The sequence below is a fragment of the Helianthus annuus genome, chromosome 9 (genome assembly GCF_002127325.2).
Source record: "Helianthus annuus cultivar XRQ/B chromosome 9, HanXRQr2.0-SUNRISE, whole genome shotgun sequence".
NCBI classification, from domain to species: domain Eukaryota; kingdom Viridiplantae; phylum Streptophyta; class Magnoliopsida; order Asterales; family Asteraceae; genus Helianthus; species Helianthus annuus.
The window spans coordinates 61,607,870-61,631,078 of record NC_035441.2 but is presented as its reverse complement, the minus strand read 5'-3'; the positions used below and the strand labels follow the sequence as shown (position 1 = coordinate 61,631,078).

The window sequence follows — 23,209 nt, the reverse complement described above, 5'->3', positions numbered from 1 at the left end:
TCGATCGATTAGCTGGTTCGATCGACTGACAAACAGAAATATGTGAACAACACTCAATTTCTGTCCGATCGATTGGCGTATTCGATCGGTTAGCAATATGATGTCAGCAAAGATATCAAATATCAACAATGTTGTCCGATCGATTTGCTCGTTCGATCGGCTAACACTGATGATGTCAGCAACACTCTGAAAATATCTAAACAGTTATGCAAACAAATTGATGACGTCAGCAAGTATATGAATCGGCTAGGTCGTTCGACCGGCTGACATCAGCAAATATGAACAGTTTTCCATAGATTTTGATCAATTTGAACAAGTTTTAGGTTGAATCTGATTATGAAAACTTGTACGATTGTAATTCTGATGATTGCGAATCGATCTATAGCAACTTTGTCAAATTTTAACTGTAAAATCACTCTGAATTTTAAGTTTTTCCGATTTTATGATGTCAAATTGAAAATAAAGCTAGATCTGAGAAGAAAGTAGAAGAATCGGTCAAATTCCCGATGAAATTTGAGTTGAATCGGTAGAAATGACAAATTTCCGACAAAATTTGTCTCTGAAACAACAAACACGGCTTGAATTCCGGTGAATTCGTCTCTAAATCAACAAGAACGGTTCGAATTCCGGTGAATTCATCTTTGTAGATCTCGATTCAACTTCCTAATGCTCTGATACCACTTGTTGGTCCCTCGGATGGGATCTTCTCGTTCGGAAACGTAGTTGAATCGTAAGTGATCAATGCGCGGAATTCATATAATCACATAGTAGATATACGAAGACAAATTCTACTCTGAATCACAGTCTGATATTCTATTGAAATGATATGAAAATGTACAAGAACCAGAGAGAACTCAGACTGACATCAGTTCTAGAAAGTGAAAGTGTCAAAAGGTTCTAAACAAGCTGATCGAACAGCTATTTATAGGCAAGGTCAGGATATGTGAGTGCTGGCCGATCGGCTGGGCTAGCCGATCGGCTGACAACGCTAACCGATCGAACAGCCTAGTCGATCGGTTGGGATGTCTGATCGGCTGGGCTATCCGATCGGCTGGCAGCTTAGCACTTAACAAAACGACGCCAAATCCTGACTTGCTTTACATACAAAACATATACACAACAATACAGAATATGACTACATGCTGAAGGAAGCTACAGACGTTATTGCACTAACAAAAATAATGGTGGTCGAACTTTTTATAATAATGGCTTTAGAAATTATAACAATCAAGCTTCTTGGAATCAAAACTCAAGGTATCAAAACCAAAATTTTCAAAGGTCAAATAGTCCGAACACATATAGGAACCCTCAGGACCAAAGACCTAGTGGAAATCAAAATCAAATTCCATCAACAGGTCTGAGGTCCAAGACTCCTGTTAGGAGTAATGGATATTGGATGGATGTTCCAATGGTTGGTGAATTTGGACGACCCAAGACCATTAAGGCTTGGGTCCCCCAATCTAACTAATTTCTTGGTTGGTGTGTGCAGGAGCTGCTAAGGAGGATTATCAACTTGTGGTATGTTGATAGTGGCCGCTCCAGGCACATGACGGGGGATGCGAGATTGTTGACTGAGTTTGAAGATTATGATGGTGGACATGTGAATTTTGCGGGTGCTAAAGGTGGTAGAATTACAGGACGAGGAAAGGTGACAAATGGGAAGATCACACTGGACAAAGTGGACTATGTTGAGCAGCTTAAACACAATCTAATGAGCGTGTCACAAGTCTGCGACAAGGGTCACTCGGTCCATTTTACCAAGACTGAAGCAATAGTGTTGAAACCAGGTTTGGTGATTCCAGACGATTGGATAGTGATGAGAGCGCCAAGGAGAAATGACACTTGTGTCGTGGACATGGGTGCTAAGGATCCAACTGCTGTAGTGGCGTGTTTACTATCAAAAGCTTCTGAAGCTGAATCGACGTCGTGGCACAGACGCATGGCCCATATTCACTATCGAAAGATGAACTATATTATTAAAAATGAGCTAGTGAAAGGGGTTCCAATGCAGAGGTTTCACGTGGAAGACAAATGTCTTCCATGTCAAAAGGGAAAACAACATAAGAAACCTCACAAATAAAAAACAGTAAATTCCATAGATGCCCCTTATGAATTACTTCACATGGATTTATTCCGTCCAGTGAACATGAGGAGCATAGGTGGAAAGTACTATTGTCTTGTTGTCACTGATGATTACTCACGATATTCATGGGTTTTTTTTAGGTACAAAAGATGAGACAACTGGGATGCTGATAGATCCTTTTACAAAATTGGAAAACGTCCATGATGCAAGGATCAAGAGGATAAGGAGTGATAATGGCACGGAGTTCAAGAATCAGATTTTGGATCTCTATTGTCTCCGCAAGGGAATAGAACATCAATATTCTGCTCCTTATACCCCTCAACAGAATGGAGTCGCTGAGAGGAAAAACAGGACGTTGATTGAAGCCGCTAGGACGATGCTTTCAGATTTAAAGCTACCAGTTCTATTCTGGGGAAAAGCTGTGAATACAGCTTGTTATGTCCTAAACAAAGTTTTGATCGTTAAACATTTTAACAAAACTTGTCATGAATTAGTGTTTTACGAGAAACCAAACTTAACTGGCTTTGAACCATTTGGATTACTCTGCACCATTGTGCGAAACAAAGATAAACAAAAAATCGGTGAGGTGGCTGACGAAGGCTATTTTCTAGGCTATTTTCTAGGCTATGTACCTGGCACACCGAATAAAAGGGTTTTTAATCTAAAAACTGGTAAAATTGAGGTTGTTTTTAATGTTGAAATTACTACATACAAACCTCAACAATCAACGAATGGACCAGCTATATTATATGATTATGAAAGTGTTTTTAAATCATTTAATATTTCTAGGTTTTCTGATGTAGATGATTCTCAGTTGATTCAAGCAGTGATAAGTGAAGACGATGAAGGCGAGTTCATGCCTAGATCAAATGTTGATATGACAGATGCTCCGGAAACTTCCCAAGGTGCTGTTGATCCTGATTCAAGCGACAGTGACTCTGAACCTATTCAGGGGGAGGATTTCATTAATCCGTTTGCAGGTCAGAACATTCAGGGGGGTTGGATCAAACCTGGGTGATAACTTAGAAGTGGATACCGTTGCTACTACACGAGCAAATAGAGATCATCCCATTGACATGATACTTGGAGATCCTACAACAGGTGTTCTGATAAGGAGAAGCATAGCAGTGAATACAGGTTTATTTGTGTCGATTGAGAAGACTGGGATTGTAAACGAGTGCTTGTATAGTTTCTTCATTTCCCAGGAGGAGCCGAAGAACATTCATATGGCTCTAAAAAACAATTCATGGGTTGAAGCTATGCAAGAGGAATTGGCCCAGTTTTCTAAGTTGAAGGTTTGGGAGTTAATGGACCTTCCTAAAGGTGAAAGAGAGATTGGCACTAAGTGGGTGTTTAAGTGAAAGAAAGATGAAAGAGGAATCGTAACGCGAAACAAGGCTCGATTGGAGGTCAAAGGTTTCAATCAGCAAGAAGGGATTGATTACAATGAAGTGTTTGCACCAGTGGCAAGGTTGGAAGCAATTCGGTTGTTCCTAGCCTTCGCATCATTCAAGGGATTTAAAGTTTATCAACTAGACGTGAAGAGTGCATTTCTTTATGGGAAAGTCCAAGAAGTGGTGTATGTCTCACAACCAGATGGGTTCGTTGATCCAGACTATCCATATCGGGTTTACAAACTTGATAAGGCTTTGTATGGATTACATCAAGCTCCCAGTGCGTGGTACGAGACACTGTCTACACATCTGATCAAAAATGGTTTTGAAAGAGGTTAGATTGACAGTACACTGTTCATCAAGAGGAAGAAAGATGATTTTCTGCTGGTACAGGTATACGTGGATGACATCATCTTTGGGTCATCAGATGAGAACATGTGTAAAGAGTTTGAGCAGGTGATGAAGAGCAAGTTCGAAATAAGCGTTATGGGTGAGCTGTCTTACTTTCTGAGATTACAAGTTGAACAGAAGGAGGATGGAATGTTTATTCATCAAACAAAGTATGTGTATGACATTTTGTCTCGATTCAAAATGAATGATTGCTCTACTTTCGACACACCCATTTTCGAAAATCACAATCTTGGCCTAGATCATGAAAGTACTAAAGATGTTGATCCTACTCAATACAGGGCAATGATTGGTTCTCTAATGTACTTGACTGCTTCACGACCAGACATCATGTTTTCCGTATGCTTGTGTGCCAGATATCAGGCTAATCCAAAGGAGTCACACATGAAAGCAGTGAAGCGGATTCTTCGTTACTTGAAGGGGAAACCTAAACTTGGGTTGTGGTATCCAGCTGATAGTGATCTGAATTTTGTTGCTTACATTGACTCAGACTTTGGAGGATGCAAGTCAAACAGAAAATCTACAACAGGTGGTTGTCAGTTCGTAGAAGGCAGGATTGTGTCTTGGCAATGCAAAAAAAAATCTTGTGTGTCTACCTCTACGTGTGAAGCTGAATATATTGATGCGGGTAGCTGCTGCTCTCAGGTTCTCTGGATACAACAGTAAATGCGCGATTATGGTTTGGATTTCACTCGTACTCCTATTATGATAGACAATAATGCCATAATTTCTATAACAAATAATCTCGTGAAACACAGTCGCACAAAACATATTGACACTCGTCATCATTTTATACAGGATTGTGCTGAAAAGATACTAATTGAACTACACCGAGTCGATACATAAGATAACCTGGCAAATCTTTATACTAAAGCATTTAACAGGGCTCGCTTTGAACATTTAGTCGAACTCAATGGGATGAGGAATCCTGAATAACTGCTTTTTCATAAGAATTTTGTAAATAGTTTACTGTTTTCTTAAAAATAAAAAATACAAAAACATTGAAAAATCAAAAACTTAAAAAAAATGAAAATTAAAAATGAGTTATCGCTGTGTGAAAAAGAGGAAATGATAGTACATCAGCAAGTTAGACTGTCACATTGAAACTGAATTAAATTGCCTAAGTGTGATAGCAGCTTCATCATACGATGTACCAGTAGGCAAAAAGCATGAAACAATCAACTTACCAATGTGATATAAACCTAAATGAACTGTGTATGAGTGGGGAACACATCAGTGGTGTATGGTTTAATGCCTTAAATCTTGCGTTGATGGATTTCCAAAATCTAAGATTTTGGGTCTTTATACTGTTATTTCATCTGGGATATTCAGGGTTGTCCTTCTGCTGCATCCAGATACATGCTGACCTAGGCACAACCAGGATATCTTAAAAGAGCAAAAAAAATGCCAAAACCTAAAAATGAAGAAGCTCTCCTAGAGAGTCATTCAAATGTGCAAAATGCATAAATCGTACAAAAAATGGTATTTGTCATAGCCCTCGTTAGATATTTTGGTCTCTTTGCTGTACGGAAGTACTGACCTGATCACCAATTATCTAAACGTTGAAAAACAAAACAGATCAATTCAGTATACTCACCTATTACGATGAATTTTTGTGCATACCTTGATCGTGGGGGTATATCCTGAAGTGGGACATGCTAGTATATCAGAAATAAAATTCCCTTAACGTATCATATGGTAATGGTACTTGAAATGTTCATGCATTTTGTTTAAGTGGACAAATATACTGGTAATCATTTTGGACTGCTTTTCACGAAAAATTAAATAAAAGAATTATCTAATAGTGTGAAAACAGTTTGATTTTGTTGATATGATCTTCTTACCGGTGATTCTCACAAAGATAGAGTGTTTATTGTTTTGTTATTTACTTGCTTTCAGAAAATACAAAAATCCAAAAATAGTGTCTTTTTCTGTTTAAAATTCTTAACGTACGGAAAACTGTTATTCTTGGAGGAATTGTTACTGATAGGGGGAGACGGTGTTAGAAAGTGAGTTCAAAATTTTGAATCATACATGATCTTGTGTGTTGGACAAAAGTTTTGCGTTTTGGTGGTAAATTGAAAATGCTTATTCTGTGATACAGTTTAATTATCTCTTGAATAATAATAATTTATTTAACTTTGTTGAAAAATTCTTATGGTTTCTCGAGATGTTTGTTTTATAGTATACAGATTGAAGCAGTATGTTGCTGAGAAGTTGCTGAGAAGATGAGAGTTTGATTGGATGCATGGTAGAACCTCCTTTCTACATTGCAAACAAGATTGAAGAATTTGAAGATTGATATTCAAATGCTAAACTGGAGTTTACTCAAGTGCTAACGTTTTGAAGATTTGGTGATTAGATGCATCTGCTTAAGGGGAGTCTGTTGCTGACAGTAGTTGTTAAAGCTGAAGCTATCCAAAGACCAAAGACATTGCAAGACTACATGAAGAATGCAAGATGACTGAAGACAAAGTTATTTTATGAAGCTATTGTCAAGGGGGAGTTTGTTGGTGCATATTTGTGACAACAACTTAGATTTGGTCTTTGGATATCTTGTAATTAGTTAAACGATAAATGGTTAGCGGGGTTAGCTTTGTAATAGTTAAATTATAGAGTTTGGGCTAAACAAAACCCAATTAGGGTGATGGGGGACGAATTGGGCTTTGCCCATGTAGGAAACCCTAACCCAAGTAGCAACCTTGTGTTATATAAACAAGGCTTTGCATTAGGGTTTTGGTTAATCAGCAAACACAGTTATGAGAGGAATTTCGTGAGAGATACAAGTCTTGGACGAATTTTGTGTTGTTAGGGATCTTGATGGATTGTAATTCAGTTGATTGATAATCAATAAATATCAGGTTTAATTGGAATTCCTGTTTCTACTCAATTCTCTGATATTCTGGTCTAGAGGATTCCGCACTCTAGATTGGATTGACAATTATGTGACGATCCATACGAACCAGAGGACCTATAGGTTGACAAGTTGATTGGGCAATACGTGGCTCGGGTGACTCGGTGTGTTTCTTGACAGATTCATGGGTCCCTAATGGGCCGCTGCATTTGAGGTACCCACTGTTGTGTCTTCTATTGGACTCGTGCACCATCTTCTTCTGGGTCGGTGTTGCAGGAGCTTCAGAACTTGATTACGGAAGTGTATGCTTTTAGAAACAACGGAATTGTATCGTATAGAGTATAGTATAAGTCTCATATAGGTTCCCTATAGGTCTTGTATATGCCTCTAGGCCTATATGGGACCTAAACCATACCTAGAGTCCTATATGAGCCCTATGACGAGTGTTGTATCTTATCCTATAGTCTCGTATCGTATTGTATTGTATTGTATCGTATTGTATCGTATAGTGTAGTATAAGTCTCGTATAGGCATCGTATGGGCCTGCGGATGTAGTATCGTATCATATAGTGTAGTATAGGTCTCGTATAGGCCCATAGGCATATACGGGTGTTGTATCATATCCTATACTATCGTATAGTGTATACTATAAGTCTCGTATAGGTCCCCTATAGGTCTTGTATATGCCTCTAGGCCTATACGAGACCTAAACCACACCTATAATCCTATACGAGACCTATACTACACCTACAGGCCTATACGAGTGTTCTATCTTATCCTATAGTCTCATATCGTATTTTATCTTAAATCAAACAGGATTAGGCTAAAAAATGGTTCAACCGGTTGAACCAAGTTGTACAGAGCGGTTCAACCGGGTTGACTAGCTAACTCTATAATTTCATAAATTACAACATCAACTCAAAAGTTAATCCAAAAATGCATGATTACATGTTAAAAGATGATCCAAAAGTAAATCCATAATAAAAATAATCCAAATGATAATCGAAAATCATTCAATTTTCCAACAAACTCTTTTAAATGAAAGTGTACGATATGTTTAAGCCATTTGAGTGTTGAATACATCAAATATTTTCGTTTCATACAATATTAAATAACAACTTTTCGTTACAAATAATAATAAAAATAAGTAAGATAAGTAACAACCCAAACTAAAATAAAATAAGTAAGATAAGTAACATATATAATAAAAATAAGTAGCAACCCAAACTAAAATAACTCTGGGCCGGTAACGGTATTACGTTTCAAATCGGTATACCGGATTTTACCGTCGGTACAAACCTTATGCCGTTTCACTTACAATATTTTCGTTTCATACAATATATAAAAATTATGTAAGATAAGTAACATATATAATAAAAATAAGTAACAACCCTAACTAAAATAACCCTGAGCCGGTACCGGTATTACGTTTCAAATCGGTATACCGGATTTTACCGCCGGTACAAACCTTATGTCGTTTCACTTCTTTACTGGGGTGTTTCGTACCGGATTTACATCTGGAAACGGTAATACCGGTATAACCGGCCGGTATTTACCAGTTTTCTAAACATTAAGTATAAGTCTTGTATAGGCATCTGGGCCTACAGATGTAGTATTGTATCATATAGTGTAGTATAGGTCTCGTCCCTTATAAGTCTTGTATAGGCCTATAGGCGTATACGGGTGTTGTATCATATCCTATAGTATGGTATCGTATCGTATTGTATCGTATAGTATCCTATCGTATAGTTGATGATATAAGTCTCGTATAGGTCCCCTATAGGTCTTGTATATGCCTCTAGGCCTATACGGGACCTAAACCATACCTATAGTAATATACGAGACCTATACTACACCTACATCTTATCCTATAGTCTCGTATCGTATATCGTATAGTGTAGTATAAGTCTCGTATAGGCATCATATAATTAATATTATTATTATTATTATAATTAATATTAGTATTATTATAATTAATATGAGTTTTTTTATAATTAATATTAGTGTTATTGATATTAATATGAGTTTTTATAATTAATATTAGTGTTATTGATATTAAAAAGATAAAACCCTAAAAGTTAAAAATATACGCCGCATACAGAGCTAGGCTGGGCGTCTATTGTGATCCAACAGACCATTATAGCCATGTTTTGCCTCCAGTCTAGCCCTGTATGCGGCGTATATATATTTTTTTTTCTTTTTTTTCAATATTATTGTTATTGATATTAAAAAGAGAAAAAAATATATACATCGCATACAAGACTAGACTGGGCATCTAGTGTGGTCCAAAAGACCATTATAGCCCTGTTTTGCCCCCAATCTAGCCCTAACTTAGGGGTATAATCCTCTTTTTAACAACCCTAGATGCCCTGTCTAGCTCTGTATGCGGCGTACATTTTTATTTTGCAAAACTCCCCCCTTGAAGTTTAAAAATTAAAAAATAAATGGCAAATTACCATTTTTGCCCTGTCTAGGCCTAACTCAAGGCTAAAATGGTAATTAACCATTTGTTTTATCATTGTGTTATAAAACGTAATGGAATAAAAACACACAAAAATGTGTTTATTTATCTTGTTATAAAACGCAATGGATTAAAAAAAAGTTTTTTCATTGTGGTATAAAACACAATGGACTAAAAACACACAATGTGTTATAAAAAAAGTTTTGTTCGTCACCGACACTCGTTATAGTTATAGCTTATGATATAAAAGATACTCTATACTGCTGCCAAAGGTTTCGATTCAATTTGTCACGGTGATAAACAAAAGAATCAATTATAATTGACTCGGTCAATTTTGAACAAAGCTTTTATCAAAACACGGATAAAATAAACATGTCACAACGGTATATTCATGGAATTATAAAGCATTATACTATATTATTAGAAGAAAGAAGGTAAACGACATTAATTTATAAAATATCGTATCTTAAATGTTATAAAAGAAAAACAAAATATGTCTAAAATTAGAATAAACAAATATGTAATAAAATAATATCGAATACATATAGTCGCGAAGTTAGATTTTTAAAATAAGTTAACGACACAACTTATTTAAAAAAATCAAATTAAAAATGAATTAAATTTCATTAAAAGGGATTACTAAAAATATAAATGCTCAAAAAATAAAATAAAATAAAAAATAAATATATGCGCAAAATTTAGAATATAAATAAATAAATACTTAAAAACCCTATATCATTGTTCATGATAAGTTTCTATTAATATATACAGGTTGGTTATTGTACAATAGGGCTTATCGTACAAGTGTATGCGATTGGTTTTTCAATGTGCGACTTTACTTTTTAATGTGCGATTTGTGCTGAAAACAACAACATACGAAATTGTACAAAAAACCAACATGCGAATTCATCAAACTTCACCAACATGTGATTTCGTTTTTTCTTTATGTACATGCGATTTCAAGGTTTTTTGATCCATGCGATTTTCATTTATGGTATCATAACGTGCGATTTTGCCATTGCGTACGCATCGTACATTAAGGCATATTGTACGATATAATTTATATATATACATATTCAGTTGGTAGGGGTTTGGTTCTTTGGTACCGGCAATCATTATAGTAACTAGAAGATAAAACAAAAAAAAAAGTTGTAATATGCCCAAAAGAATATGTATTTAATATCAATCAAAAACCATAAAAAAGAATACATGTTCTTATACTACCAATGTTAGTACCAAGGTTGTTCGATTGAAATCGGTTCATTAGTCACGTATCATTACTCAAATACAATAAAATATGTTTTTTTTTATTTTTTATCGTAACACGTATAGTTTACAATAATAAAAACAAAGTACTATTTATTTTCAATATAAATCAAATCAAAATATAATACATGATTTACAATACATTAAATTAAATATAATATTAAAATTTATACTTACAGTTCATCAACAGTTTATATTCATATAGTGAGATTCTCTCGCGCTTTGCGGCTGGAATTTGATTGGTATCTGTTTAGTTCGTTATGTTATCGACACTCGTTATAGTAATCGAAAGAAAAAAACCTTATATTGATCGAAAACAATAAAACGACTATCAATACCTGTACCAATGTTCTGTTGATATTAGTTTAGTTGGTCCGAGTCGTATGCTTCTTTTTCGACATTGCCATATAAACTTTATTGATAATGGATATTGTGTCGTTGTCGTATCAAACCAAACCGAAACCGCCTGAGTTGTTCGGTAGTGATATTTATTTTTATTTTTTATTTGTTTGCTTTCGATAAGCTGAGATCGTATTGCTACTAGATCGTACGGAACCTAACAACATCGTTACTTGTATGTATTGTTTTTTATGGTTTCTTGTTTAATAACAAATGCCGCTACCGTAGTGAACCGAAACCGAACGAACAACATCGTTTTAGTACCGATATTTATTTTACTGTTTTTTCTTTCGATAAACTAACATAGCATCGCTAGCGTACAATAGCAAACAACATATGTATCGATAACTGTATTCATTTTGGTTTTCGGTTTACGTTTTTTTTTTTCATTTATATAACTCTGTCTGTGTCAATAAATGAATATCGGTACCGATTTCATGGCAATTTGAACCGATCGATACCGTTCGAACAACATCGGTGTCGGTGCCGGTGTTTCTTTTATCGTTTCGGTCGGTGTAAAACACGTATTGATTTCTATACCGAGTGCATGAATCGTACCGGTGTTGCAATGAATAAAATTGATATCGATCCAATGCCTATGGTAACGTACCATCACAATGCGCGAGCAAATAACTTGGTATCTTAAAATAATAAATAAACAATAATGTAGATTTGATATTTTTTTAAGTTAACGAATGTAAGTTATTACTAAAAATCAAATTGAATGTGAAATAAAATACTATTAATTAAAAATAAAATGAATAACAATATATATTAAAAAAATAATATATATAAATTATTAAAAATTACAATTACTATTCACCACAATTTTGTATTCATATGTATATATATCTATACTATATAATAAAAGAAACCTGATTTGGGACACATGTCATTCAATGAGGGTATCTATTTTTTATAGATAATTAATATCAATTAAAAAATAATTATAAAAGTAAATTTAAACAATATTTTGCATTATGGTTTTGTTTTAAATCTTATATCTCACGTATTATTGTTAGAAAGAAACTAAGATATATGTTTAATAAAAAAAGCATAAGATAAACAAAACTAATTAAAATTCGAATAGAAAATTCAATCTTTTTCCACACAATTTTAACTAAAATCCGTATATCTAGAACACATATATAGCAACCCAATGAAAATATTAAAGGGTTAGTGTGTCGTTTAATTCAAATTTATATCATAAGTTTTTATTAAACTTTATCCATGTACATGCTATAAAAGACCCCAATGGAATACCACATGATTTTAAACGAAGAAGAAAACTGATTTTTAAGACCGGTCGACACGTATCTCTTAGGCCGAAGGGTGTGGAGGCGCCAACCAAGCCACTTCAGCGTCGATAGCGCCTAATGGCGCCACCACACCACACCGCGGCAATTACGGAGGGGCACTATGGTTCCGGCCTCAGCATGGTAACGAGCTGCTTTGGCATGATCGAGGTTGATTAATTGAAAATGTTACTGTTGAACGGTGACAATTTAAAAAAAAAATCCTATTTTATAAATTTAACCTATAAATACCCCACATTCTCTACAATTTTTTATACAATTCTACCTCAATCTATATACATATTCTCTATACTTTTTTATACACATCATATTAGTTTATCCAAAGTTATATTAAAATTAATATAAAATTGAAATATATATCATATGCATGAATTATGAACAAAACCTATTAATATAAAATGTTATTACGATAATATTTGACAGTAGATAATCGTAAAGTCTTTATCTAAACCAAAAAACATTGTATCACTTAACAGTAGATAAATTTATTGTTAATGTTATTATTGTTAACTATGAAAAATTATATTAAACAATTTATTAATCAAATAAAAAATTTAAAATAGTATTAACTTAATTTAAAAAATAATAAAAAAATCCATTTTGATTTTGAAAGATTTTTTTAACAATATATAAACCCGTGTAATATACAGGGTTTTTAAAGATATAACATTTTTTATTATTTGCTATATAAAATTAGATTTATTCAACCCGTACAATACAGAGATTTTTTTAAACATAACTTTTTATTATTTAGTATATAAAATTACATTTCTTCCACTCGTGAATATACAGGGTTTTTTTTTAAATACAATTTTTTTTATTGTTTGGTATATAAAATTATATTTATTCAACTCGTAAAATACACGAGGTTCTTAAAGTTATATTTTTTTATTATTTAAAATATATAAAATTATATTTACTCAACACGTGTAATAAATGAGGTTTTTAAAAATATATTGTTTTTTTATTTAGTATATAAAATTACATTTATTAAACCCGTGTAATACACGGGGTTCTAACCTAGTATATAATATATAATATAATATATTATAAATATAAATAAATAAATAATATAATATAATAATATATAATATATATCGTAATCACCGATTAAAAAAAAAGTCATTTGTTTAAAATAAGCGTAGAAAACATAAAGATTGAGATCGAGACAGGTGTTAGAGGAAGAAAAAAAGTAATGCAAGTGTCTTTGGTTGGATAACAAAATTGTCATTGACTTTGAATCTAAATATAGTTACATCAATTTAACAAATTTATATACTTTATATTATTTGATTAGTTCTACGTATAAATATAATATTGTTATTTATTAAAAATACGCTTTTTTAATGTGTTACTGATTGATCAACGCACTGTTGATTACAATAATGCGTTCAAACTTGTTATGATGTTGTCAGTGGCGTCCAGGAACTAATTTTTAGGTGTGTGAACGAGGGGTTCAACTAAAATTTCAAAGAGTGTGATCGGGATTTTAGCCTATAATATACACTAAAAATTTCATTTTAAGGGATGTCTCCGCACATCCAGGCTCTCAAGTAAGTCCACCCATGGATGTTGTGTTCAAACCTGTTCATCTAGCCATCACTAAACACAACTTTCAAAGACTGTTGTTGTTAGTGAGCTTCGACTACAGTCGTACACTTAGGTGCTGTTTGTTTTCTCCAAGAAGTGCTTCCTGACCTCTTATGTCTGCGTCGCGCAGACCACGCGCAGACCTTTGGGTTTGAAGACTGTTTGTTTCCTCGAATACCTTTTATTAAAAAAGGTCTGCTCGTCCTCTTTTTGGTGCAGATCTGGATTGTCCTCTTCTAAACTCTTTTCCTGCACTATTTTCATAACACAGATGCTCCTCCCACACAAACCTAGCACCTTCTCCACCCCTTCTTCTCCTCCCAGCCACCACCTCCACATCACCACCACCTCCGCCACTATGCACATCATTGCCACCTCCTCGCCTCCCTCACCAGCAAGCCGTCGACCTAACCCCTCCTCCCTCAACAGCAAGCAACAGCAATCGGTCATCTCCTCAACCAAAAATGAAGATGTTAAAAAATCGGTCATCCCATCAACAGCAAGCAACAACAATCGGTCATCCCCTCAACAGCAAGCAACAGGAAATGTTAAAAAAATCATCAAATCTCACCACCTCAACTCTTCTGTGGTATCCGCTTTCTTCTCGGATTTGACCCGATCAAAAAATCTCAGGTTCTAACTTTTTAGTTTTCTTTATGAATTTACACATATTTATTGGATTAATTAGTGTAATGCCTCGATTCATGTGTTTGGAGGGGTTGATGCTGGTGAATATGGTCCCAATTGTACTCATATTAATATTATTGTGGATAATGACAGATAGTTATTAGAATTTTTGGTGTTAATTTATATAATTTTTGATGTTATTTTTCTGAATTTTGGTGTTTTTTATTAGAAATTCAGTTTATTTTAGTAGCATGCAGAAGTTGAAAAACAAACAGTCTTTTTCTTGCAGACTACAGAGGTTTTGTCCACCTCTTCTGTTACGGATGTTTGCAGATGTGGTTCGTAGACTACAGACATTTTACCTCTGAAAAAACAAACAGCACCTTAGTCTTTACATATGTTAATATACGGTGTGGTCATCTTACGTATATTGTTGCCAAAACTTGTGTGCTTTAATGAATGCAAACACCCCCATCTACCTCTAGAACTCACACATCTACATGTGTTGCTCCCTAGTATCTTCCTACGTTAACAAAAATCTTTCTTTTGGGCAAGCGTTCCTGTTCCTATATATGTGTATGTGTGTATCATTACAAAACACTAACTTATCACTAACTTATCACGAGACCACAATGAGCAAAATTAAATTTTTAATGTTCTTTATCAATTGTTCAAGTTTTTCTTAAATTGTACTTTTGTGTACATAAAAAACCATCAATCGAGCTAATATGTCTTTTAAATGTTTATGGTACATTACACTTTTCATCCTTTATGTTTGCACCAGATTGCAATGGATGCCCTTTAACTTTAATAATTACATAGATAATCTTTTACTTATTAAAAACATTACACCTAATGTCCTTTAGCACTAACTTGGTTTATTTTAAGCATTAAGTCTAGTCACATGCACCTCATGTGAGGACAATACAATTTTTTCATCCCTGTTCTTCCCCCTAACAAACCCCCATCGTCCACCATCAAGCTTTCCCGATCTAAATTAGGGCTCCAAGCGTTCAGTTCTGGAACATAATTAGGGCTCCAATCGAAAACTAATTAGGTTTTGAATTGATTACTGGGAAGATGCTTTTATATAAGTGTGGTAAACGGGAAATTATCCTATTCCTCATGGATGGATAGATAGGAACCCAGGTCATCGCTTTTATGCATTTCTAGACTAGGTAAATTGTTCCCTATGTGATTGTTTGAAACAAAATCGTATTCTTATAATGTTGTGTTATCATCAGGGATCAACATGCTTGGTCATTGGATTGGTTGACAGACGAATTGCAATTCCTGTATGAACAACATCCCTAGTCTACTATGATCTAAGGGGGCGTTTGGTTCGCGGAATGATTTGGAATTGGAATTTGTATAGGAATTAGAATTTGAAGGAATTGGATTTGGAATTTAAACATTCCAATTGGAATTGGAAATTGTTGGAATTGGAATCTCAGTTCCATTTTTTATGTGTGTGGTTGTCAAATGAATTGGAATCCATCACCCGGCACCCACAACCCCCAATTCGGGTCGAAACGGTACGGGTGGAAACGGTACGGGTCAAAACGGTACGCGTCGAAACGGAACGGGTCGAAACGGTACGCGTCGAAACAGTTCGCGTCGAAATGGTACGGGTCGAAACGGTCGAAGATTCCAATGAATTTACTTTAATTCCACATATATGAAGGATTTTGAATTCCTTTAGTTAAATGAATTTGAAGGAATTCATGCCTAATTCCAATTCCCTTGTCAACCAAACACATGAAGATTGGAATTGGGATCCTAATTCCATCAAATTCTGTGAACCAAACATTTTAAGAGATGGAATTCAAATTTCAATTCCCTTAAATTCCATTGAATTATTGCGAACCAAACGGCCCCTAAGAACATACTATAGGATACAAATAACAATCTTGAATACAAGGTCAAAGAGCTTAAATCTGAAGCAAGGAAACTGAAAAGGATGTTCATCCTTAGTTGGACAAGTTTCATGCTATATCCATCTCCACTAAACAATAATGTCTATACACCAAACCCAATAAATATAGGAAAACCCCTTTGTGAGAATCAAACCTAGAACCTATTGGTTTCAATGCCTTATCTCACCATTAAGATGCCACTAGGCTATAAATCCATGGGCTTCTCTTTGCGATTATTTAAGTCCAAAATAAAATTCCTACTTAGTATGTTAATTAGTAATACACGAGAAATTAAAAAATAATAATAACATGAATAATAACATGGGGTTAACGAAGCAAAAGAAAATGACAAATTTACATTAGATGAGAAAAAAGATTTTAGATGAAAGTGAAAAGCAATCAAACCACGGGAACGAAAATGAGTTTACTCTTCTCTTAATTCATAAGGAGTGAATATACCTTTAAATATACTAAATTATGTTCAGAATCTTCATAAGTTGTATCCATCAATGAATCTATATCTATAATCTATAATATATTAAAAAGGAGAAGTGATGGACTAAAATGTAATTTTAGTATGTGTGTAAATTTGGAAGCATAATGTACAAAGAATACAAGCACTTTAAAGGAATATATAAAGAAAGTCAAAAAAAATTTAAGACGCGATAGGGTTAATATAGGGATTTCGTCCACCGAATTTTTGGAAACCCTGAATTTATGTTGCGGCGTTTCATCTTTCATCGGCGTATATCTTCCTCTCAGAACCCTACAACCGCAAAACTGAAACAAGTGAGAAATCAATCGTCACTCCATTTGATGTAATCCATTTATTCACCGAAGAATACGGAGAGTGGGGAGCAGACACCAGCTTTGGATTAAAATCAATAAGCATAATCTGAACTTAGTCGTGTTTTGTTTCTCCTTTATCATCTTCTATTAATGGTCATTTGTTTGGCCGATCATGGAGCGGTGAGGGTTTAATCGGAGCACCAAAGTCCGTCGGGTCAAGGATTTCTACCATGATATGACGAAAGGTCAGTGATGATGTTGTTTGGGGCGATGGCAGTGGTAGGTAGTGGAAAATCGAAGCCTCAACAGTGGCGGCTTTAGGGTTCCTTCATGAGTCAGTCGGGTATTGTCTCTTCTCTCTTGAATTTTCATTCGTAGCCTTCATCCAGTTTCTGTCCGTCGATCAGGTACCCCTACAAAATCATTTCGAAGCATTTTTATGCTATGTGTGTTTGTGATTTTGAGTTTAACCTAGATTTTACAGAGATGGGGAAGAAAGCTTCTGATTTTGAGGGCTTTGGGTGTATTTGCATTTGTTGATTTTGCGTGCAGTGGTCAATTAGACTTACATTGACATTCAGGCTGGTCGATTTCCACCCAAATTGCCATCTTGTGTATTAGCAGAAAGCCACCGTTTGTAAACTCGATTATCTTTCTCGTATCTATGTTCTCTCGTTATTTTGATCTCTTTATTTAATCTTCTATTGTTTTGGACTGCCAAATTATTTTGTAGATTATGAACCATTGCTTATATTTCAGGTACAGGGGACCATAGTTTTGTGCAAAGGTTGCGTCTTGGTGGGCCACTTTTGAAGGAAAATATAGCAACCATGGAGCTGAGGACATTTCGACTATTAAGACATTACTAGAGCATAATGTTGATTGTAGTCCCGAAGATAAGGTTTTTAATCATTCTTTTTAAAATTTGTTGTCATGTTAATAAAGGCTGGCATGATTATAATTTCTGTTGCTTTTGAAAGAAGGCATGCCCCCCATGGGAAATCAAAGGTTACTGTTTTTTTTAAACGATGTTTTTGTTGAAGTCGTTGATTCTTTTTGTTTTTTTTAACAAATGTAAATAGTGAAATTTGATTGTAGCTGCGTTGTTTTTGAGATAATTTTGTTCGGTTCGAAACGATACGGGTCGAAATGGTATGGGTCGAAATGGCTCGCATTGAAACGGCTCGCGTCGAAATGGTAAATTGCTTATTTTATGTAACATATGATCTTGTGATGCTTTTAAAGAGCTGAACTGTTTTAAATTTCTTTGAGTATAATGTGTGGTTTATGAGCTTGAAATTTATTTTCAGTTTCGTTTCGTCTGGAAGATTTGGCGATTCAAGGTGGAAGTTGAGGGATTTTTTTTTCCAAATGTGATGGCGTTCCCTTGATTACTGAAAAGGAACTGGTGGAAACCTTTATGAATCGGTGATACACTTTGTGTAAACTTAGTGCATTAAATATCAAACCATACACAGAAAAAGAAACATACGTGCGAGTCCAACTTGTGTATTTACTGAATTGTATCAGCTGAAAAGTTCAAACACAAGTGCTGTGCTGGTTTGCTTACAATGTGATTTTTTAGCTTGAACTAATAGATAGGCAACCATGGCTTCATGTATCTCATAGCGACAGGCGTAATTAATCTCTGACACGACTATAGAGGTATAACACACCCGAAAAAATGGCTACTTTCGTGATTTTCGTCATGACATTCTATCTAAATCTTTGTGTATAGGTTTAAATGCAACTGCAGCTGATACTAAACAAGGGTTTAAAAGAGCCTTTTCTGCTCCATGGCCCGAAAAACTACGTTACCAGGTAACATTGTAATCTATTCTCCTTCTTTTACATAAGAGTAAAAAGTCGTTTTCGTCCTTGAGGTTTGACCATTTTGCGACTTTCGTTCAAAGGTCTGTTTTTCCTCATTTAGATCCAAAAGATTTGAAATCTTGCCATTTTCATCCGGGTTGTTAACTCCATCAGTCCATCCATTTTTCTCCATTAAGTCAGGGGTGTTTTTGTCTTTTTTTGTTAACTTAAAGGGCAATTCGGTTTTTCACTTTATGTACAAGCATTTAGCAATTCCATCTTGTTGCCTTAAAACAAAACAAGTAGGTAAAAAGACAAAAATACCCCTGACTTAACGGAAAAAAATGGATGGAGTTAACAAGCTGGATTAAAATGGCAAAATTTCATACCTTTTGGATCCAGATGTGGAAAAACAAACCTTTGGACGAAAGTCGCAAAACTGGCCAAACCTCAGGGACGAAAATGGCATTTTACTCTTTACATAGGAAAAATTACACTTTTCGTCCTTTATGTTTGTATGGCATTGCAATAGATAGCCTTTAACTTCAATAATTACAGTCATAGTCCTTTATTTGTAAAACTCATTACATGTTACATCCTTTGACCATAACCTGGTTAAAATTTTCAGTTAACTATGACATGTGCCTTGCATATGAGGGCATTTATGTCTTTTTACCCAATCTATTTAAATTATATATATAAAATCCATAAAACAACTTTCTCTCTCCTATCTCTCTTCTCACCTGTCTTGTCTCTACACCCATATCACGATCACCTTATCATCATCATCACCATCAAAACTCACTCATCCCAAAAACCCAGTCATCATCTCTTTACTCTATCTCTCTCTACATTTAAGAAACCCAGTGCCCCTAACCAAGATCTATAAACTCCAAGATCTAATATCTATTCATTGAATCTGCAATTGATCATATCACAAAGTTACATCACAACAAAATTCAATCACTACAAACTACATTTAATTTCAACCAGACACACCAAAAAACCTGAATCTTTCATCTACCTACCTACACCAATCGCCCACAAAAACTTCGTTTCGTCATCACTAACAACAGAATCAGACGACCCACCATTATCCAACCGGACCCGGGTCCTGCAAACCGGGCAACTGGGCACCTTCGTCAACCACCTATCCACACACCCGCGTGAAAAAACATGATCACAAATCGGAAGCACCCGGCAGATCTCCCCTTCATTCAGAAACTCCAAACAAATCGAATAATCATCGGATGCGGCGGTGGTGTTGGAGAATTTGAACGGCGGGATGTGGGTCTGAATGTGTTGGAGGGAGAGGGAGGAGGCGCGTGGGGTAGAGGAGCGCGTGAGGCGGCGGCGGTGGAGGAAGGAGCCGGCGAGGAGGAGGTGGAGGAGGATGATGGCGGCGAGTGTAATGGTGGCGGCGTATGGTTTGATATGTCCATTAACAAGTAGGGTTGTTTTCGTTGTTGAGGGGGAATAAGGAAGGGTGGTGGTATCTAGGGTTGTAGATATCTCAGTGAGTGATGATTGTGGATATGGTGGTGGGGCTAGCAGGTTTGAAGTTGAACCCTAGGGAAGAAAAGTGAAAGAGGGGTTTATAAGGTGTGAGGAATAAAGGGTAAAAAGACATAAATGCCCTTATGTGCTAAGTACATGATCAAAGTTAACTTAAATTTCTAACATGGTTTGGGATAAAGGACGAAACATGCAACGAGTTTTCTAAATAAAGGATTGTGACTGTAATTATTGAAGTTAAAGGTCATCCATTGCAACCCGCTATAAACATAAAGGACGAAAAGTGTAATTTATCCCTTTACATAATTATCCAAATCCCCCCCCCCCCCAAAACTTTTCGCTCGGTAGTGTAATATATGTGGTTTTCATATAGAAATTTTTGGGTACATACGTTTCCGACCCCCCCGTCGGAAATCTCAAGCTTTGCCACTGAAAAGAACCTTTTGACACTTTATTGTTTGCTATTATTTTCTTTTAACATTTTATCAGTATATAATTAATCTTGATATTCTTCATGTCTAACAGGGAGATGGAAGACCATTCTGGAGGCTTGTTGTTTCTGAAGCTACTGGTAGTGCTAATAACGATTATTTTGAAGAAGTTTATGAGGTTAGCCACCTAACGACTCAAATGGGTCGCCAAAACATTTAGGTTAAGAACTGGTGGGTAAAATGGGTTGGACGGGATATAACTTATAAGTGTTGAAAATCATCAATGAGAATGTTTTTAAACTCATTCAGCATCTAATATGTTTAAGGTTAGTTAGGCCATTTTAAGAAAGCGAGAGTAAGGATGAAACCGTAAAAGATTTTAAAAATGTATTATTAGGTTGAAAAGTGATAATCATGTTAGGCAAGTCTGACGGGTACCAAGTATATGATGGAATGCCTTAATGACGCCACTGCCTATGGTGCTGGTTCCGCCTCTTGCTGCTCGAACCAGGTTCTATCCCCCTCTCGATTTTTATAATGTGCCAATGATAATTCTATTTTTGAATGATCCTTTTTAGTATGTTGAATTTAAATTGATTTAGGTTTCGGTTTTGACTATATCATAAGGATGTGATGCTGGGAAACACCAACAAGCTTTCAACCTCACCGGAGGATTCGCTCCGTCGAAGTGCTTTGATGACAATAGTCCTATAATGGCATGGGTATTCCACGACCCAAACTAAATGATGTTGCAAAGGGACCTGGAGACAAAAGAAGCCTGGTAAACGCATGTCAAAATGATATGTGCCATGTTCTAAAAGCCATGCACATCACGTTCCCATTTGCCAATGGCTGTTATTTTTCTTTTGCATGATTAGATAGTGCCATAGTCGGTTAGTGGTGAGGGTTTTCTTAGTTGCAAGTTAGCCATTTTTGTTAATTTCGTATTTCTTCTGTAAGTCTATATATGAGCCATATGTATTTAGATCAAGGGAATGAAGAAATGAATTATTCAAAATCTGGTTTCTCTTAACTTAAGTTTCTCTTTGGCTTCTCTCTATTTTCTAAGAACCATTTGATTAACGATTTGGTTCGTATCACAAAATCATCTCAAACGCAACGATATCATCTGAAACTATGTGTGCCAAAAAAGCTAATGTACCCGTAGCAACGCGCGGGCATTCCCACTATACACTAAAATGACAATCCATAAGTAGTGTATATTTGATGAATGCTTAAACCCTTTAAAACTCTATCAAACGTTTATAAACGTGGGCCCGCGTTTATAAAAGCGGGCTCGTGTTTTTTTATTTTTATATTAGGGTGTAAGGGGCACTCCCCTAAGAGGGGAGTCCCCTCTCTTACGCATAACCAATCCTCGTGTGCCACGCCAACTCCCCTCTTAAACTCTCCTAATACCCTAAATTGATGGCGGCACTCCCCTCTTAGGTGACTTGGTTTTTTATTAAAAAAAGAAAATTTCTCATTGGTCCAACTCTTCCCTCTCTCCTCCCTCTCTCCTCCCTCTCTTCGGTGAATCCCCACCGATTTCTTCCCTCTCTCTACCTCACCGAAATGTTGGCGCCACCTCCCCTAATCGGTAACCGGGGTCACCGCAGGTGCCCCGAGTACCCTTAGTACTAATTAGGTTAGTAACGAGTTGGAAGTTTATTTAAGAAACCTTATAAACTATATTAGTGAATATTGAGAAAGCTAGTTAATCCATCATCCAATTATTTTATATAGAGAAAAATATTGACATGTTGCACTGAATATCTAGATAGAGATATTGACTATTCATTCTCTTTGTCAAAATCACAATAACTGTTTTGTGACTAGTTTCATATCTCGTCTCCTTCTTTATATTCATCTCTAAAACTTGAAGATTTCCCCTATTTTACATCTCCATCCCTATCTCCATCATATAGATTTTATGAAAAGTAATTCCCTAAATATAGAGATCCACATCATTATTAATTGATTTAATTTACGTGTTTATGGTGTTTCTTTTTTAATTTTCGAGCATTTAATTGCCAAATGTAATTTCAAAGATTTCGCAATACCTGCCTTAGAATTAAGGGACCTAATATAGTAATATTGTTTTCTTCATTTAATAATACACTATGTTTTCTTTGAGAATTTTCTTTATTATCTTAGGCCTTTGGGTATATTTTAACCTATCTTAACTCCACCTAAGTGACACATCAACTTTTTTTCCTCATTTCACTTTGTCTCACTCTAAGGAAATGATTTAACATGTTAACACATAATTCATTTAATGCATTTTAACCTATCTTTTAGTGGGTTTTGTCTAAAAAAGAAAATAATAATTAATTCAATCTCTTAAC

General features: G+C 35.3%; 1 protein-coding gene and 1 long non-coding RNA gene across 11 annotated transcripts; both read left to right on the top strand.

Moving 5' to 3' along the window:
- The first annotated feature begins 13,660 nt into the window (after positions 1–13,660).
- Positions 13,661–16,001, top strand: LOC110874391. 2 transcript variants are annotated; one of them, XM_022123085.2, is made up of 2 exons: positions 13,661–14,404; positions 15,643–16,001. In XM_022123085.2, the coding sequence occupies exons 1-2, from the start codon at positions 14,043–14,045 to the stop codon at positions 15,710–15,712; spliced, it is 432 nt and encodes a 143-aa protein (XP_021978777.1). In that variant the 5' UTR covers positions 13,661–14,042; the 3' UTR covers positions 15,713–16,001. The 2 variants fall into 2 exon arrangements, with proteins under 2 accessions (XP_021978777.1, XP_035833296.1); XM_035977403.1 differs by lacking the exon at positions 15,643–16,001 and adding an exon at positions 14,688–15,149 and having other exon boundaries at positions 13,863–14,404.
- A 999-nt stretch (positions 16,002–17,000) lies between these two features.
- Positions 17,001–21,879, top strand: LOC110877857. Of its 9 annotated transcripts, none has more exons than XR_004866710.1 (7): positions 17,002–17,510; positions 17,579–18,300; positions 18,414–18,768; positions 18,842–18,924; positions 20,956–21,039; positions 21,259–21,372; positions 21,489–21,879. It is a non-coding gene; the product is annotated as an uncharacterized LOC110877857 (long non-coding RNA). The 9 variants fall into 9 exon arrangements; XR_004866711.1 differs by having other exon boundaries at positions 17,003–17,510; positions 17,588–18,300; XR_004866708.1 differs by having other exon boundaries at positions 17,003–18,300; positions 18,414–18,531; positions 18,634–18,768; positions 21,283–21,372.
- The last annotated feature ends 1,330 nt before the right edge of the window (positions 21,880–23,209 follow it).

Coding starts and splice junctions, on each gene's coding strand:
- LOC110874391 (XM_035977403.1), top strand. CDS start 14,043: ATGCTCCTCCCACACAAACCTAGCACCTTCTCCACCCCTTCTTCTCCT. Junction 14,405..14,687: donor ACCCGATCAAAAAATCTCAG/GTTCTAACTTTT, acceptor TTTTTCTTGCAG/ACTACAGAGGTTTTGTCCAC.